The sequence below is a fragment of the Gobio gobio genome, assembly GCF_949357685.1.
Source record: "Gobio gobio genome assembly, chromosome: 4".
Classification (NCBI taxonomy): domain Eukaryota; kingdom Metazoa; phylum Chordata; class Actinopteri; order Cypriniformes; family Gobionidae; genus Gobio; species Gobio gobio.
Window position 1 is genome coordinate 41,087,269 of NC_137100.1, and position 20,953 is coordinate 41,108,221.

The 20,953-nt window shown below is 43.1% G+C and overlaps 2 protein-coding genes across 2 annotated transcripts; both read left to right on the plus strand.

The window, feature by feature from the left end:
• Positions 1-14,401: 14,401 nt before the first annotated feature.
• Positions 14,402-15,040, plus strand: LOC307125415 (uncharacterized protein; the record flags this gene model as incomplete). The annotated part of the gene is made up of 1 exon (XM_079815266.1): positions 14,402-15,040. A coding segment is annotated over one exon (639 nt), but the record flags the coding sequence as incomplete, so codon positions are not given.
• An 8-nt stretch (positions 15,041-15,048) lies between these two features.
• On the plus strand, positions 15,049-16,426 carry LOC307125515 (uncharacterized protein; the record flags this gene model as incomplete). The annotated part of the gene is made up of 1 exon (XM_079815392.1): positions 15,049-16,426. A coding segment is annotated over one exon (546 nt), but the record flags the coding sequence as incomplete, so codon positions are not given.
• Positions 16,427-20,953: the final 4,527 nt, after the last annotated feature.

Sequence of the window (20,953 nt, forward strand, 5' to 3'; positions counted from 1 at the left end):
TATGCTTTTGATTCACTCATGCATTTTTTTTATATCATACATGGATCGGTCTGCGCAGTGACGATGCGTCTCGAACAAGCCCCGTGTGTGTTTGTGTGTGTTTCCTGCTGCCCAGGGTTGCCAGGTTTTCACAACAAACCCGCCCAATTGCTCCTCAAAACAAGCCCAATCGCGTTCCAGGGGGGGATTCCCCAGTAAAAATCACATTTGGGGGTCAAATATGTTTTTTTGGCATGGTTGCCTACTAAAATTCGCAATATGGGGCTAAATATCACATAATTGGGGTCACTTCATCCCGCGGACATGAAAAAAACAGCCCGCGGCAAAACCACATACTTGGCAACATTGCCGCTGCCTCGCTAACGTTGCTGAGAGAGATGAGACGTAAACAGTGATGTAAGACTGGCTCTGTTGTGGCTCTCAGCAGGTGGAAAAGCAAACCGGTTCTTCGAAGGCTCCTCAGTCGAACCAACTATGAACTGGGACTAGCTCTGGCTCTGAATTAGCTCTAGCACTGCCTTGGTGGAAAAGGGGTAACAGATACCATTTCTTTCTAAAAAAGGAGCATAATTGTGAAGAGACTACCTTTTCAAGTATTTTTGACAGAAAGGGTAGATTTGAGATTGGCCTGTAATTGACTAATTCTGTAGGATCAAGTTGCGTTTTTTTAATAAGTGGTTTAATAATAGCCAATTTAAAAGTTTTCGGTACATATCCTGAAGACAAAGATGAATTAATGATATTAACCCTTAATCACTCTTTGGGGTCCAGTTGACCCCACTGGACTTTTCCTTCATTTTTTAAAAGTGTTCCCTTCATCTCATGGGAATGAGACTCTGTGAATTTTCCTAAATAATCAATCTAAACACGCTTGATTTGGTTGTTCTAAAGGTGTGTAAAAAAAATTACAGTTTAAGATTCAGATTGACCCCACATTGAAAATGAATGGGAAAATATAAACTTTTTATTTATTTTTTCATTTTGTTTGTCCAAAAATAAATAAATAAATAAATACCTAGGGTTGTGTTTGTTTTCTTCTAAGAGAGTCAAGAAATAAGCAGATCTAGCAGTTTTTACGGCCTTTCTGTATGCAATCATGCTCTCTTTCCACGGATTATGAAAAACCTCTAGTTTTGTTTTCTTACAGCTGCGCTCCATTTTTCTCGCTGCTGTTTTAAGGGCCAGAGTGTGCTCGTTGTACCACGGCGTTGGACTATTTTCTTTAATCTTCTTTCAGTGCAGGGGAGCAACTGGGTCTAAAGTGCAAAAAAGAGAGAGTCAATAGTTTCTGTTGCAACATAGAGTTCTTCTAAGCTATCTGGGATGCTGAGGAGATGAAACTGATGAGGAAGATTATTTTACAACAGTGTCGCCGCTCCCATTACGCGCATCACGCGCTGCACGTAGGGCACCAAGTGCTCAGGGGGGCACCACAAGAAAATGCTCTCTCTATCCCCCATCCCCCACTTTATGATGCCCGTAATTCGCGAACGTCGCGACCGCGGGCATCATAAAGTGATCGCGCATAGGGCATCAAAACAGCCAGCGGCGGTACTGTTTACCAAGCAATCTTTATTGGCGGCAGTGATAGTCCTGCCATATTTGAAGTGAGGGGACGGCTTTGCAGCCTTAGCTAAATTAAGTATACATGATACTAGGGAATGATCTGAGATGTCATCGCTCTACTGCAGAATTTCAAAGTTATCAAAATGTATTCCATGTGACAATATTAGGTCTAAAGTATAATTATGGTGATAAGTGGGTCCTGACACGTGTTGCCTAACTCCAATAGAGTTTAGAATGTCTCTAAATGCAAATCCCAATGCATCTTTTTCATTGTCTACATGGATATTAAAATTACCAACAAATCAAGCACGTTAGTTCTCCCAGAAAGACTCGGGAGAATAAATACTGTGTCAATTATCCATTTATTAACAACCCAGCAAGCAATAAAGTACTTTGGCATAGGCCCCGTCCGTAGCTCGCAATCTGAGAGTCCGGACTCTGCATATCCTGCCTGAAGACGAAGGCAGAGGCGCAGCCGACCCCCCCGTGAGGTATGGAAGGGACCATCCTGGTGGTGGTGGGGTGGATGTAGGGAAGGATTTGACTTGGAGGTGGTGGGGAGGATGGCGGTGAATTGGAGCGTCAGCATCTGTGAACTCAGACATGAGTAGTTACCGATCTTTTATACCCAAGTATTAGAATGTGATTGGATAGATAAAAAGTTGAAGTGACGTGACAATTAAGTCTTCCTGGCAGAACTTATGCTAAAGCTTTCATTTCAGTCAGGCCACGTAGGCATAGTGCTGCTGTCAGCTGATGCGGTCAGCTGTCAAACCGTTCCAATCACTACCATTCTCCTATTAGACATTTCTGCTCGAAAGCACGCTTAAACTGCTCGCAACCCTCCCTCCCCACTGTAAGTATCAGCATATTACTATCCACCTTCTGGCTGCCGTTTTCTTCTCTCTTTTTTTTCCTGATTCTTCAAGTCCTAGCTATTATGGACCTCACTGCTGAGAGACACTCATCCTCATAGCCAAGCTACAGTAGATGTCCCAGGATTCACCGCACGTTACTCCTGTTTCACTAAAGACATTCTAAAGTCTCTTAAAACATCTGTATATTACTCAAGCTTATGGTTCCATGGGGGGGTAATGCAAAGCTCTAGTATGTTCTATTTATCATGGAGCAAGAACCCCCATTTAGGAACCATACCGCCAAAGATAAAATATGTTTCAATAAACTGAAGTTACTTGCCAAAGTGGTCCTGTCTGAATTAGTACTTTATCTGCAACCAGTACTAACTTTGACAGAAAATCAGCAAATTCTTTGGTAAAGTCTGTATGGTGCCCTGGTGGCCTGTATACAGTAGCCAACACAAATGTTTAACGGGATTTATCATTTACACTACATAACGTTACATAAATCACCAGTACTTCAAAGGAATTATATTTGAAACTAGACTTCTGATTAATACTGTAGATATTATTATAAATTACACCAGTCTTATTAAAGTCAAACATAGCCTCAAACTTGTCTTTAAATTGTGAACTGCTGTGTAACAGCATTGTGAACTATGATATTTTCGCTATGGTGCGGGAAATGGCCCTTACCTCCTTCATGCCGTCATTCACAACTAACTGCAGAGAGTGGGCAGAGCAGGAAAGACATTCACCTGATGACCAGAATTCCTTTGACCAAGCCGTTAGAATCCGTTTTTGGGCTAACGGATGGACCCTTAGATTAGCAGCATTGTCTGTGATGATATAACTTATCTTCTGACGGATAGCATATTTCTCTGTGATTTCCTCAAAGGCAGAAGCAATTCGCTCCCCAATATGTCTGTCTGTAAAACGCCTACAGTCCAGCAAGTACGATTCGAGTGCATAGGAATCTGAATCCTTTGTTCCCTTTCAGTCGGTCACGTTCGACGCCGACGAATTGGGATCACTTCAGAGAGCCCCTATCAGCTTTGAGATTTAGAGAACGGCAAATGGGCTATTGGCGTGCCAGATTTGCATCTCGCTTCGCCCCGTGCCGCGGGTATAAACAGGAAGCGAGAGCAACGCACTGACGTCATTCACTTCAGAGCCGAACAGTGTTGAAGAAGGACTGCTTCAAAACTGTTTACTCAGCGATTGAGAGCTACAGAGAACGAGAGGAACGCTGTGCTGGCGAGAAGGCACAAATCAGCACGACCGCATGCTTACTGCTGCTATACTAAAAACAACTGCTGTTTTCACAGCAACCTGTTGGTTCGGTGAGGGCGTTTCTCCCCTTGTTAGTACAAACACAGGCTGCACTATCCCCTGTGTGTTGCCGCGGTTGTCCCTGGGTGCTTCAGCACTTCTGAAAGAGCGTTTTCCTCAACACGGGTGTGACACTGCGTCTTTTTCAAGATTTCATTTCACCCGTGCGTTTTTGGATACGGTCGTTCCCTCTCGCCCGCTGACGGACACAATCGTTGTCACACGTGCCTGGGCATTCAGCACGCTGAGACAGCTTTTGTAGATAGCTCATGTTCTCACTGCGGGAACATGACTATCTCGGCGCTTAGGTTGAGACTCGCCTACCTCCGGGAAGGTGGAGTCCCCCTCCCTATACCTCGATCTAGAGCTATCTCCCAAGATAGATCTACTTCGACGGATGGCCGGGGTGACCTGAGGATCACGTTCAGGGCAAACCCGCCGAGCATACCTCCGCAGGCCCCTGAACCCTCACAAGCGCCGCAACTGGTGGTGCTTCCGGAGGAAACCGCTGGCCCCTCCCATGGGCGGCCGGTGGTGACCTTCTGGGCACCCACGGACGAGCAGATGTCGATCGCTGCATCAGAGGGGGAGTTCCAGTCCTCAGAGGATGAAGACTCGGCTGTATTGCCTCCCTCTGGGAGAGTGGCAACAGTCGAGTCGGACCCTGAGTTGACGGCTATGCTTTCCCGGGCCGCCAAAAAGGTCGGGCATGTGTGGTACCCTCCACCACGTCCCGAACCTTCTAGGTTGGATGATTGGTTTCTGGGGGGGGGGGGTTCTCAGCGTCCCGCCCCAGTACCATTCTTCCCCGAGGTTAAAAAACCCACTGCTTAAAAAACCCTCTCTAAACCCAGCACTTTTAGAAAACTACAGACCGGTATCCCTTCTACCTTTCATTGCGAAGACACTTGAGCGGGCTGTGTTTAATCAGCTCTCTACGTTTCTTGAACAGAACAATCTCCTGGACATCAACCAATCCGGTTTCAAAAGCGGCCACTCAACTGAAACTGCCCTGCTCTCAGTTACGGAGGCACTGAGACAGGCAAGAGCAGCCTCCAAATCCACAGTACTTATCTTACTGGATTTGTCTGCTGCTTTTGACACAGTTAATCACCAGATCCTCCTGGCAACTCTCATGAAGATGGGCATCTCAGGAACCGCTCTCCAGTGGTTCAAGTCTTACCTCTCAGGTAGGTCCTTTAGGGTGTCATGGAGAGGTGAAGTGTCTAAGTCACATCATTTAGCTACTGGAGTTCCCCAGGGCTCAGTGCTTGGACCACTTCTCTTCTCCATCTACATGTCATCATTGGGATCGGTCATTCAGAAACATGGCTTTTCCTATCACTGCTATGCCGACGACACTCAACTCTACTTCTCATTTCAACCTGATGATCCATCGGTTGGTGTTCGTATCGCTTCCTATCAGATCATGCCACACAACTACTGGTCCAAGCTCTCGTTCTCTCCAGACTGGACTACTGTAATGCTCTTCTTGCGGGCCTTCCGGCATGCACTACCAAACCCTTGCAACTGATCCAGAATGCAGCGGCGAGGTTGGTCTTTGGTGAGCCGAAGAGAACACACGTCACGCCTCTCCTCATCAGTCTGCACTGGCTACCAATAGCCGCTCGCATTAAATTCAAGGCACTGGTGCTCGCCTTCAAAACATCCACTGGCTCTGCACCAATATACCTAAACTCGCTCGTTCAGACTTACACACCCTCCAGGAACTTGCGTTCTGCCAGTGAACGACGCCTTGTGGTGCCATACCAAAGAGGCATGAAATCGCTGTCACGGACCTTTTCCTGGACCGTTCCCACCTGGTGGAATGACCTGCCTATCTCAATTTGTGCGCCGAGTCTGTGGCCATTTTCAAAAAACGTCTAAAGACACATCTTTTCCAGCAACATCTGACCGATCGAGAATAGCACTTATCATTCTATTCATTGTCTGTCTGTCTAATTTATTAAAAAAAAATAAAAAAATTCTGTTCTGTGCTAGACTAACTGAGACTTGTTACAGAACTTGCATATTGCTGATATTGTTGCCCTTCGACTGCTCTAGCTGCTTCTATTGCCCTCATTTGTAAGTCGCTTTGGATAAAAGCGTCTGCTAAATGACTAAATGTAAATGTAAATGAGGTGCATGGGGAGCTTACAGGACGTGGACGACACCTTTCAGTGCCAGAAACAGACCTGGTGGCTCCTCCCTCCTCACCACCCTTGACGGCGGGCAGGCCAAGGGTTACGAGAGAATCCCACCAGTGTCCGGCGACCGCCTCCAACTGGCGCAGAGACTCTCATCTCCCGTCCAAGGCCTGTATGTTCTCTTCCAGTCTGGCTGCGAAGGCCTACAGGTCCTGCGGACAGGCTGGGTCCGCCTTACATGCCATTAGTGGTCCAGGAACGGCATCTCTGGCTCAACCTGGCCGACATGAGGGAGACCGATAAGAACCGGTTCTTGGACTCCCCCATTTCATCGGCCGTGTTGTTCGGCGACACGGTCGAGAACTTTGCCCAGCAGTTCTCGGCCGCCCAGAAGCAGATGGAGGCCATCAAGCACATCCTGCCCCGGCGGTCCGCTGCTGCCTCCACCCCGCCGCCGGCCGCAGCACCTCTGTCTGCCCGTCGCCGAGGACGTCCGCCTGCCGCCGCCCCCGCTCCCGCCCCAGCCCAGCAGCAGCCTCTACCCGGGCGTAGGCGTGGAGCCGGCCGCGGGAAGGACGTCCAGCCCGCTCAGGCCACTGCCAAGCTAGGTGGCAAGCACCGTCTTAAGAGACCCTGAGACGGGCCTGTAAGGTGGTGCCGATCGGTCTGGGCCGAGAGATGCCGTTCAGTCTGAACAGAGAAACCGTGATTTCCCGGAAACAAAGGACTTTCCCAAAGATTACCATTCGAACACTTCCCCAAATACACAACAGCCCCACCCGAGACACATCACACTGAGACACACACACCACACATTCACACCCTGCACAGCACCCTCTGTATAACTCACTCTCACCCACACTGAAAACTCATTCAAAATCTATGCAACGTTAAATGTATACAATGTGTAACTATGCATGTTTAGTATCATTTGAAACGTATCAGTGCGTCTGGTAAAATGGTCTCATTCTCCTAAATCATAATGCAAACCTCCAAGAAGTTATGTAAGTTGATAAAAATACTATGTCTCACCAAAAGGTGACCCCCCACAGATCATCTACTCAAGTGCCTCCTGTATGTAAATAAATGCCCTCCTTTGCAGATGTCTAGAACCCATTCAAACACAGATCCTGGTTGCCCATTTGTGACCCCCCTGGATGAGGGACCAAAATCTAATTATAACCTCAAACACCACCATTTGTGGTCTTATTGAATTATCTGGGTATTTAAGGGAAGGTGATACAAGAATCGTGGAGTCTGTATTGAGATTTCCCACACTGCTTGTGTGTAGTTTTTCATGACCAGGTAAAGATTTCTAGAATCCTTGATTCTTGAATTATTGTTTCTGTATATGATTGATTGATGCTTTTTTACTCTTTGAGTTGACTTTTGATTGATGTTTCTTACCTGGTTAATAAATCGTTATGCTTTAAACTTACTGCAACGCATTTTGTGTTATTAACTCAGTATTTCATGTTATAACCATAACAGTACGGATATCTGCTCAGGTTAGTTTAACACGGACTAAGACACGGTTTTGGTGAAGCTTAAAGAGCACACCGGATCGATGCTTTAGAGCTCCGACTAACACATTGGCACTAGGTAACGTATACTTGGACTGTAGAGGTTGATAGGCTAAACAAGTCTTTCCGTTTAGAACAATAGTAAATTGTTAGACCAATCTAAATAGGGCAACCTCAATTCCTGATTATTGCAATATTGTTCTAATTAACGTATACGTGGGAAACCACGGCATGATTATAGAAAGTTATCATCAGAATTAGCAAGTTGGTCGCTTGATTCTGTGATAATGGTCATGGCCTCTGATTAGAAACAGTTTTGCATTAATTAAGTGAATTCAGATCTAAGGGAACTGAATAAAAATATTCTGGAATGATCAACGTATTGCACGGGCGTCCGGAATATCAGTGTGTCGCCTCTGCCTAGATGACCAAGACTGACTGGTCCGTAACAGAGATCGTAAACCCGGCCGGTGCGAAACTCTAGACCGTTACTGGAATCTTGAATGCTGAGTATAACATAAGATAAACGATTTAAATTGAAAGACAAAGTATAAATCTAAAGTTAATGGTTAACAAAATCATTTAACACATTTTCATTTAATGGAGTCAGATGAAACAACAAGGTAAATACATACAAAAGAATGTGTTTAAATTGAACTGTTTTATTGTGTAAAAGGAAAGACAGCGATACGCAGAAACACCTTCTCCCTGCCATTGGACGCCGAGAATTGGACCAGTGGGCGGGGTTTTACAGGTGGTGACCCACCTCCGTGATCTTGTCAACATTGAGACAAGGAACGTCTTTCCAGCGCGAAATTCAGTTTACCTGTAGCCTACGGACCATGAGGTTTGAACTCCTTCTCCTCTCTCTTCAAATGCTGTGGTAAGTTAACTTTCTTTGCCTTTTAGAATTGTTGAGGGAAAGTTTTATTTGCAACTCACACATATAGACACATTTCTAGAACGGGTCGGTATACCCACTATAGATCGGAACCGTAGAAATCCGATATTGTGAAAGAATTAGACGTGAAACATGACTTTTCAGGGAAAGAACAGCTGCAGTGCAGATGAGGAAATTATGACAATCTTAGGCGTACAATTACAAGATCTCCTCGTTCGATTAAGCGATAAAGGATTGAACCTAACATGGAGTAACAACGAAATTTTATCATGGTTTTCTGCTAAGGGCGCAAAACTAAAATCTAAATCAAAATACAAGAAAATCCCCGCTGCAATTGTTTATTTGCTTCGTCGTAACGATCTCGAGACAATGGCCGAGAGCGAACGAACGATAGCAAATATCAAAGAAATTGAAAGATTGCGATCTGACGAATTACAAAAGTTAAGATCAAAAGTCGAAGCGGTTGCATACGAGCAACAAGGGTGGGCTAGACAGCGTGAAGAAATGGCGACACAAATCGATCAGTTACAAAGAAAACTTCAAACCGGCAGTAGTTACATATCTGCTCTCGAAGGCTGTTGTGATAATGTAGGATTTCCAGTGGCCGCAGTAAAACAAGCAGCACTGGATGAAACTTTTGAGCTAGCAAAGCCAAATGATAGTGATGACGATGACGCTGCGTTAGGATACAGGCCACAGACTCGTAACCGAGCCCTTGTGTTAACGCCTGAAGAACCTAAAAACCGAAGCCCGATAAAGACTCGCACAAAATCTAATGACACACCGAAGAAATCATTTAAGGTCGCTGTGCTTAAAACAATGACTAATGCGAACGACGAAATCACAACAATCAGCCGTCCGTTAACCTGCGAAGAATGCTCTAGACACAAACAAGCCGTTGGTGTAATGCCAAGAAAAGGGCCGTTTCAACCCTACTGGGAAACATTGATGCTACAGGCTACGGTGTATAAGCTAGAAGTTAGAGACGTGTGGCAAATAGCACTTCTCACTCTCCCTGAAGAGCTCAGACCGAAACTAACCGAAGGCATGAAGTCTGGCAGCATAATAGACCGAGTCCGCAACGAAACAGACAAAGACATATATGAACGACTAAAACAGGCATTATTAGAAATGAGGGGACCGACACACGCAGATTGGGGCAAAATACTAGAAATCAAACAGGCGAGTAATGAAACATTTGAGACATACGCCGAGCGGTTATGGGTAACGTACAGAGAACACTCGGGATTAGAAAATGCAGATCGAGACCATGACGCATTATTGCAACTTGTAAAAAATAATGCGGGCATCCCAATCCAACGGGCTTTGTCAAATGGTGTCGATCCAGCTGAAAACACGTTCCAATCAATAATAGACTGGGGCTCAAGAATAGAAAATAGATGGAAATCTAAACCCCGTAACGTAGCATCCGCTCAATGGTTGACAGAAGGAAATAGCCAAAATAAACTCAGCCAAAAATCCCCATACAAAATGCTCTGCCGTTACTGCAACAAACCTAACCACACCGCAAAAGAATGTCGTAGAAAAGAAAGACTGACTGGGGAAAGGAAGTCCCACGATCAAACGAAACGTAATAGCACCGATTCCGAACTCTTGAAACAATTCACGAATTTCATCACTGAATTTAAAAAACAGAACAGCCAAACTAGAATGACTCAATACGCGAGCGGAACGACTGAAAAATACAATCAACAATAGGGATACGTGGCCTCCATCGCCGTTGGGAGCATAATTAAGAGCGGCGACCGAATTAAAATAAGAGCTAATTTAGGAGGCCGGCTAGCGGACGTACTTATTGATTCTGGTGCATCTTGTTCCTGCACAAATATCCCCCTACCGTTAACAAACGAAACAATTCAAGTCAAAGGTATCGGCGATACACTAATGATTGCGACGAAAACACAGCCAGTTCAACTCGATTTAGGCATGGCGGTATTAACAGAACCCCTCTGGTATTTGCCAAATAACAGTGAAGGGACTGTACTGGGAATGGACATTATGCAAAAATATGGCTTTGTAATTCACTGCTTCGAAAAACAAATCGAATTGAGAACGGACAAAACAGTGAAAAGATGTATGCCAAACATTAGAGCAATCATGTCCATATCCACTACAGATCCTATTCAACAGATGGTAAACAAACACGAAAACATTTGGGCTACACATGAACATGACTGCGGCCTCGTTGACTTTGTTGTGTGTCTTGAAGGGGAGCCCCCTCCCCCACAAAAACAATACCGCATCAAACCTGAGGCAGAGTCCGCAGTTCATGACATTGTTCACCAACTTGAAACCAGAGGGATAGTTCGGCGATGTAGTTCCACCACAAATTCACCGTGTTTACCGGTGCCAAAACAAAACGGTAAATGGCGTCTTTGCATCGATTACCAACGTCTGAACAAAGTTTTGCCCAGGGCTACACCTATAGTGGCAAACCCATCTACGTTATTATCGCAAATCTCAACAAAAGCATCTTGGTTTACTGTACTCGACATAAAAAACGGTTTCTGGTCCATTAAAGTTAAACGCACAGATCAGTGGAAATTGGCCTTCACTGTGAATCAAATTCAGTACACATGGGAGAGAATGCCACAAGGCCTCCATAACAGTCCTGCAATTTTTCACAGAGCGTTAGAAGACACACTTAATCCACTGACAGGGACCGGAAACGTAATCCATTATGTTGACGACATACTCGTTGCGACCGAAGGGTCATTTGATGATCATTTGCAACTCGTTGATGAAGTACTGTTAACACTTGGTAAAGCTGGCTTCAAATTGAACAAAGAAAAAGCACAAATTGCACAAAAAGAGGTGCAATACCTGGGCTACACAATTACGCAAAGCTACCGAGCGTTAACAGATGAAAGACGAAAATGCATTGCTGAACTACCGAGACCGCATACGCTGAACGCATTACAGAAAGTACTGGGTACAGCAAATTACCTACGAGACTTCATACCAGATTTCGCTAATGTTGCCACGCCATTATACTCTCTCTTAAAGGGAAAATCAAAACCCTCCGATATCCTTGAATGGACAGATGAACACGAAAAGGCTTTTACGTGTCTCAAAGAGAACTTAAGTTCAGCGCCCGCTCTAGGTCTGCCCAACCCTTCAAAGAATTTTCATTTGCAAGTCGACACAAATGACAATACACTAAGTGGTATCTTAGCTCAAGATCATGGGGGAAAACTGCGTCCGATTGCCTACTATAGTCGAAAGAAATCTCCTGTCGAACAGGGATTTGACCCTTGCACACAGCACGTGCTGGCGGTTCACTGGATGTTGACAACAACTGAACCAGTTGTGGGTTTTCAGCCCATCGTTATACATACAGTGCACACACCAGTACAAATGCTGTTGCAGGGCCGAATAAAAGGTGTATCGTCGCAAAGGTTAGCAAGATGGTTAGCAGATATACAAGCTCGTGACATCACAACTGTGAACGATCGAATACTCCCTCATCTGTTGGGGGATGTGGAGGGTCACCCACACACATGCCAAACAAAACCGGAAGCACAGAGTCCAGTTCATGACCAAAAACTTGCAAATCAGACGCAAGCATACATTGACGGCTCTCGATACTGGCATGATGGCAACTTCCATACCGGATGTGCTGTGTGGACCCCCCACTCTCCCAATCCAGATGCTAACCAATTGCTACTCAAATTACCTGCGAACACATCCGCACAAGAAGCAGAACTTATCGCATTGCTTGAAGCAATAAAAACGCACCATGAACCACTGTGTGTATACACTGATAGCCGTTATGCATTCGGTGCAGTTCATGATTTTATGGCTCAGTGGCAATTGCGAAAGTTTCTTACTGCTGCCGATACACCAATCAAACATTTCAACATCATAACTTCGATTTGGCATGAGATAAAAACCCGTGATTCCCCACTCTCTGTCGTTAAAGTGCGCGCACACATTAACAAAAACCCAGATGAGAATGAGAAAAACAACAACATCGCAGATCAATTAGCTAAATTAGCAGCACTAAAGGGAGATGAATGGCAGCCTGACAGACTGATGGTTACTGCTGTGAGTGCGGTTCAGACTACTCCTATTGACCTAAAACAGTACCAACAAGAACTGTGGGCATCTGATGGAGAGCTGACACCGCACCTACAGCGGGACCAGTTAGTCAAAGTCACAGAAGGTATGATCCTGAGAGATAATAAATTTGTCGTTCCAGAAGCCCTCCAGAAACCAGTGATAAAATTATACCACGATTACGCACACGTATCAGCGCCCAGAACCCAACAACTGATACAAAAGAACTTTTGGTGGCCAGAAATGGCATCAGACATTCAAAGATGGTGTGACACATGCATTGTATGTGCCACCATTAACCAAGGTAAACCGGGACGCACAAAACTGTGCAGACCAGAACCTCCTAAAGGACCTTGGGAAATGTTACAACTGGATTTTATTGGTCCACTACCCCCTGCCAAGGGCGGCTATCGCTATTGTCTCGTAATAGTTGACAAATTTTCGAAATGGGTCGAAGCAATTCCCACTCGCAACAACAGCGCAAATGCAGTGGCACGAGTGATAGCGAACCAAATCCTCCCACTCTGGGGAGCACCAATCCAAATTGAATCCGACCAAGGTACACACTTCACTGGACAGGTAATGAAACACATATGCCAGATGCTGAACATCAAACAAAGACTACACGTACCCTACAGGCCACAGAGCTCGGGTATGGTTGAACGTTTGAACCGCACTATAAAAGAAAGCATCTCAAAACAAATAACACAACACCAGAACAAATGGACTGATGCCCTACCCACAGTCCTAACAGTGATACGGGCAACGCCTTCAAAGGCCACAGGTATCAGTCCATTTGAACTCATGACTGGAAGGGTCATGAAACTACCCATAGACCCAGAAATCACCCCAGCAGACCTGGGACCTCTCATGATTGCAACACAACAGTCTGTGTTAAAACGATTACAAGAGAGGCTGGAAGTGCTACATGCACACGCTGCTCTGAAACAACAGCAGTCAGATCTGATGAACGATGCACAATTCAACCCAAACTCTGAGGTGAAATTCTCAGAAGGGGACATGATAATGATGCGCGTCTTTGTGAAACAAGGAGCTTTCACGCCCCGATGGCATGGACCATATGAAATTAAAGCTGTATGCAACAGCTGTGTGGCCACATCCGTAAAAGGAAAATTGAGATGGTATCACATGTCACAGTGCAAACTATTCAAAGGTACACAGAATAAATAAATAATTGTCAATGTTTTCCTCTTCATGTCTTCCAGGTTGACTGCAGCAATCCCATGGAGACCGGAAGAGAGAAAAATATCAGGGCCCACGTGCATCAGACTGGGCCAAAGGGTTTCACTCACACACAACCTGAATTGCGGGAGGTGGGTGTGGAAATACTCTAAGGGGCCATCCATGCCAAAAATTGCTATCACACCCAAAGAGACATTTACATGGCCTCCCGGTTTAGCACCGGAACCAAATTGTGCACCACAAATTTGCTGTAGGTCAGGTAGTACACACCCACCTGTTGAAAGCTTTTCAGGATACACTCGAGCACCCACATTCATGCACAACATAACCGCCTGGTACCAACTTAAAATACATCCAGGCGAAACAACTGGCAGTATGCACACTGTACAAGAGAACAATAATAATGGCATAGACCCTAAGTTATGCTATTATGTCAAAAGTTTGGAACCTGCAACATATAGGTGCTCACACACAGAAACCCACAATGACACACACATGAGATTTACGGAATCCATATATAATCTCACAACATATACACCACATGATCAAATACCAAAAACTTTTGTGTGGACCAACAGAAAAGAAGGAACTTATTGCATAGGTGAATGTTCACATAACTTAGACAATTTCACCAATCCACAAAACTGTTCATGGACATCTAAATATTGCTTTGAATTAACCACCTGTGGATACACCAAACCTAAAGAATGTCCAAAATTACACCCTATTCCTCCTGGTGGTCTGATCCGAGGAAACCTTAACAAGACTTTATTACATGATGTAAACTTGGTGATGACACATGTAACTTACAACATTTCCAACATTTTCTCTGCCTTTACAGAACATTGTGATGATAACGATGACTCCTTTACATGGCTACAGTCACGAATCGATGATTTAATTTCTGATTACAAAGACAGACTTGCCGTCCAAATTCCACCTGCTCGTTCAAAACGAGACCTGCTTGGTAATATAGCTGGCTTATTCGGATCAGTTAATTCAGCAGTTAACACCTACCAAATAACCAAACAATCTCAATTCTCCTCATGGTTGATGGACCAAATGGCCACTGGTTTTCAACACATCACCAATAGCAATGATAACCTAATCAAAGCGGTTAGATCCGAAGCGCAGGCGCTTCTAACGATCAGCCATACATTGTTCAATCAGACCCGTAACATCGAACGTGACTTAGCCTGCAAAGCATATGCTCAAGATTTATTCACTGCAACTAGACAGGAAATTTTAGATCTTCGCCTCCATAAAACCCCAAGGCATGTTTTGAGTGATTTAATTGAGATTTTAGACCTGCATAGATGGCTCTCTTCTGAAAAAATGAAAAATGTAAGGTATTCGGAACTGCTATCTACAATTATGATGTATACTGGAAAAGAATGTATCGGTTGCATTGGATTCTTTGTCACATTGTCACATCGTTACATGGTCATTCGAATGCTGTTCAAGTGTCTCATACACAGTGGTGCATCATCAGCGAGATGAACTCCTTCACATATGGGGGGCTAACCTGCCCTGCCAATCATTCCTTCTGCTTGGAAGTGACAGAGGACTTTTCTATAGGTCAGATCAACATCCTTGGAAGAATGCCACAGGATGCAGAGGTCGCCCCCTGGTGGGATGACACCTTTTATGAACATGGAACAAAGGCATTGATCGAAACGATGGACTTGGTACAGAAAGTTATTCTTCAAACCGAGTATCACCTCTCCCAAGCGCAAGTAGAAACAAACTTGGCGCGAAAGACTGCACAGATTCTGTCTAGCACATCCACCAGATCGGCACAGAGTGCATATTCCTGGTGGGACTGGATACTTCGAGGATGTGCTGCTGGAAGCGCACTCATCTTCCTCTTCACGGTATTCCAATGCTGCTACTTCAGACACCTCATCAAGTCTGTGAAAACATCCACCAACACGATCTTAGCCCTCAGCCCACTGCGGCTACCCACCTTGCAAAGACTGAAATGACACCGTCGAAACCTTGTGAATGGCTCACGGTGCCAAGAGGGACAAACTGTAAGGTGGTGCCGATCGGTCTGGGCCGAGAGATGCCGTTCAGTCTGAACAGAGAAACCGTGATTTCCCGGAAACAAAGGACTTTCCCAAAGATTACCATTCGAACACTTCCCCAAATACACAACAGCCCCACCCGAGACACATCACACTGAGACACACACACCACACATTCACACCCTGCACAGCACCCTCTGTATAACTCACTCTCACCCACACTGAAAACTCATTCAAAATCTATGCAACGTTAAATGTATACAATGTGTAACTATGCATGTTTAGTATCATTTGAAACGTATCAGTGCGTCTGGTAAAATGGTCTCATTCTCCTAAATCATAATGCAAACCTCCAAGAAGTTATGTAAGTTGATAAAAATACTATGTCTCACCAAAAGGTGACCCCCCACAGATCATCTACTCAAGTGCCTCCTGTATGTAAATAAATGCCCTCCTTTGCAGATGTCTAGAACCCATTCAAACACAGATCCTGGTTGCCCATTTGTGACCCCCCTGGATGAGGGACCAAAATCTAATTATAACCTCAAACACCACCATTTGTGGTCTTATTGAATTATCTGGGTATTTAAGGGAAGGTGATACAAGAATCGTGGAGTCTGTATTGAGATTTCCCACACTGCTTGTGTGTAGTTTTTCATGACCAGGTAAAGATTTCTAGAATCCTTGATTCTTGAATTATTGTTTCTGTATATGATTGATTGATGCTTTTTTACTCTTTGAGTTGACTTTTGATTGATGTTTCTTACCTGGTTAATAAATCGTTATGCTTTAAACTTACTGCAACGCATTTTGTGTTATTAACTCAGTATTTCATGTTATAACCATAACAGTACGGATATCTGCTCAGGTTAGTTTAACACGGACTAAGACACGGTTTTGGTGAAGCTTAAAGAGCACACCGGATCGATGCTTTAGAGCTCCGACTAACACATTGGCACTAGGTAACGTATACTTGGACTGTAGAGGTTGATAGGCTAAACAAGTCTTTCCGTTTAGAACAATAGTAAATTGTTAGACCAATCTAAATAGGGCAACCTCAATTCCTGATTATTGCAATATTGTTCTAATTAACGTATACGTGGGAAACCACGGCATGATTATAGAAAGTTATCATCAGAATTAGCAAGTTGGTCGCTTGATTCTGTGATAATGGTCATGGCCTCTGATTAGAAACAGTTTTGCATTAATTAAGTGAATTCAGATCTAAGGGAACTGAATAAAAATATTCTGGAATGATCAACGTATTGCACGGGCGTCCGGAATATCAGTGTGTCGCCTCTGCCTAGATGACCAAGACTGACTGGTCCGTAACAGAGATCGTAAACCCGGCCGGTGCGAAACTCTAGACCGTTACTGGAATCTTGAATGCTGAGTATAACATAAGATAAACGATTTAAATTGAAAGACAAAGTATAAATCTAAAGTTAATGGTTAACAAAATCATTTAACACATTTTCATTTAATGGAGTCAGATGAAACAACAAGGTAAATACATACAAAAGAATGTGTTTAAATTGAACTGTTTTATTGTGTAAAAGGAAAGACAGCGATACGCAGAAACACCTTCTCCCTGCCATTGGACGCCGAGAATTGGACCAGTGGGCGGGGTTTTACAGGCCCCCCAGAGATGGAAGAAACTGCTCTTCAGGAGATGGCTGCAGCACCACTCCTTCCCCCGGAGGGGGGCCGGGGGAGAATCATATGTTCTGTCTTTTCTGTTCGGCCGCTGGCCCCAGTGCCATGTCGACCATGTCGTCCACAGGTCCCTGCATTCCACTGCGCTGCCCCGCTGCGGGTACGTCTGTGGTGCCGTTGATCCCGCTTGCACGGTCTCTGGGAGCCTGGCTAGCACTGGCTCATCCGTACCATCAGACTCGGCTATGCGATTCAGTTCGCCCGGTGTCCCCCCAAGTTCACTTCACTTCTGTAACGAGGGAGAACGGCCCTGTGCTTCAGGCGGAGATCGCTGTCCTACTGGCGAAGGACGCGATAGAGATTCAGAATAGTGCCAGATCATGTCAGATGTTGAATCAATGTTCCCTCAGGTAAGGGTACCAGCTGATGATGTTGATTTGCTAAGGTTTATTTGGTGGCCCAATGGGGACTTAGGTCAGGATCCAGTTGACTTTAGGATGCGGGTACACCTCTTTGGAGCAACACATTAGGATCACATTAGGGCTAACGATTACTTATCTGAGGCAAATGTGGAGTTGTGGAGTGGAGGGTGCCTTCTGGCTTCCAGTATGAATGAAACGTTTGGGTAACAAATATGAAAAATAATACTTCTCTCTAAATAAATGTATATGACAATCCATATGTTTTTCTCCAATGTACAGTTTTTCCCCCACAGTGTGATGCATAATGGCCTCATATTTCATTTTAAACACATAGGGTAACACTTTATAATAACGTTCAGTTGTAAGTCATTTAGAAGTGGTTAGTTAATGATGAACTAATCATTTACAAAACATTCATAAATGATTATCAAGTGATATGCTAACATTTTATGTATGTTTTGTAAATTCCGTTACAAGTCATTTACAAGTGATTAGTAAATGATTAACTAATCATTTACTAATGATTAACTAATCATTTACAAAACATTCATAAATGATTATCAAGTGAAATGTTAATTATTTTATGTATGTTTTGTAGATTCAGTTATTACCCAGATAGCATTGTGACATTGAGTCAATGTTGAAATTCCATCAGAATCATCCATTTGGTTGAGGTTGAAATATCAATGCTAAATAATATTGGATCAATGTTGAAAATTCGATGCTAAATAAATAGTGGACCAATGTTGAAAATGCAATGCTAAATAATATTGGATCAATGTTGATAATTCCATGCTTTTCAGTATTGAAAAGACAAACATTGAATCAATGTTGATTTTTGGTCAGCTTAATTCTCCACTGGTGAGACTTACTGTCAATCTATCTGTCCCATCATTCAATATGTTAAAGCAAATCCAAATCAATTGGGTACATTTCTGTGAAATGTGAGCACATTCAGTCTCCTCAAAGGATGAATCTCCACCAACGAGTGTGTGGATTAACAAAGAACTACTACCATAAATTTAACTCAATGGGACGAACCAGTTGATTATTATTAGTAGGCATATTGTTAATATTACTGTTTTAAAGGTCCCGTTTTTCGTGTTTTTTTGAAGCTTTGATTGTGTTTACAGTGTGCAATATAACATGTGTTCATGTTTCGCGTGTAAAAAAACACAATATTTTTCACACAATTTACTTATCTGTATACTGCTGTTTTCACTGTCCTCGAAACGGCTTGACAGATTTCCCTGTTCTATGAAGTCCCTCCTTCATAAATACGTAACGAGTTCTGATTGTGCCAGCGGTTCCCGTGTTGTGATTCGACAGCAGCTTAGCGCACGCAGAGCGCACGTTACCGGAAAGGTCACGCCTCTTACCATAACGGGGATGCATGCGCTCAATGATCTCTAAGTACAGCGTCCCTGGGAAAGCCAAACAAAGGTGATTTGACTCCGGGATGAAAATAACAGCGTCTCGACGACATGGGGACAAACAAACTATACAAACGCAACCAAACGCAACACTTCCTCTTCTCCACGCGGGAGCAACAAGACCACGCCCCCTTTTTTGCTTACTCTTGTGGGCGGAGGTTAGTCGACAAACTGTTCTACTGACGTAATTAAAGCAGGATGTACAGAGTTGTAGTCCCAAACAGCCGTTCGCTGTAGGCTTTGAAAGGGAACTTCTGTTAAATAAAATATCTCGCTTGGCATTGAACTTTGAGCTTTATAATTTTACAGGTATTATATATGCTCTAACAGCAACATTACACACTAACTAAAGTTTGAAAAATGGGATCATGAAGAACAGGACCTTTAATTATTGTTTTAAAATCGCCTCCATCATGGAAAACATCTTCGGCCAGCTACATAACATGCAGAGATATATAATGACTGTCACAGAGTCCTTAATTCTTGTGGTCATCCAGTTATATAAATCATAGCCTGTTTTAAATTTATAAAATGTAGGCTATTATCATTAAATCATGTATAATTTATATACATTTAATTATTTATCTAAAGAATACAGGGTTAATAAAGAATTTTGAATATTTTCCCCTACCGATCGAATGCGCCACAATCAAATCCAGTAGGTGGCGGTAATGCACCTTCAGATCAAAGCGCGGCTTAACAGACTTCAAGCACGAAAAAGACAGAGACAGGACCGCAACAGTGTTTTTTAGAGGTAAGTACAAAAAGATTGATACAATTCATCTCAATTTTCATTTCGTGTTTTCATTTATGGGTGATTCTTCAATTGGGGGCTATTTTGCCATCTTACATTTTGATGAATGAAATTTGGTTGAATTTTGTTAGAATTATGTCAAGACAATGTTTACATGCTTTGATGTAAAGATATAATAATGGCCACGACTGAGCTTAAATATAATTTGAGTATTTTATATCTATTTGCCAACTGGCACTGCAAAACGTCATTACCATCACAACATCAAAAAGTATCATAATGCAAAGAATGTATCAAGGAGATAATTTAAACTCATTTATCTTGCTAACATTGTTAACCTTCAACAATACGTATGAAAAACGAAATGTTTCCATTCAGCGAATTACATATATTTTCTTGTTCTTACCATCAAAATGTGTTTTTCTGTGTTCATCAAAGCACACTTTTGTTTAATTTCTGGAAAATTAATTTCAGATGTTTTTTCTTTGAATAGGTGGATGAGTATTTCATTAGGCTTTTCATGTAGCACCTGAAGATTGAACATAAAACAGTTTTAAATATATGTTTGCTGTAAATTAAGCAACGTGGCGGTAATGACATACTGTTCTGGTAATGACATAGTGTTTTGGTAATGACATAAATGAAAAGTGCACTGATACATAAAGCAAATTTAAAGGCTTAAATAATGACTTCTGGTGAGTGTTGTTGAAAGAAATGGACAGATGTGAGGAGATATATATAAATATGACACAACCATCAACTTGAACATGTTTATTTCAATCATGAAGAAACAATACAATATTTTCTAGAGAATCAATTGTTACAATGGGATAAAACAGCATAAACATCCTTCATAAACTATGACTATTACCATTAGGTTAAATATTATATGTTTGGGTTGCATTGGGTTAAAACTAACAATGCATAATGAAACGTGTTTGCTTTCAAACACACTCAAAAAATTATTTTATGATGCTGTTCACTTTATTTAAGCAATTCATCTTGATTTAACACAATTATATCAGGTTTCTGGTTCAAATGTAATTGATTAA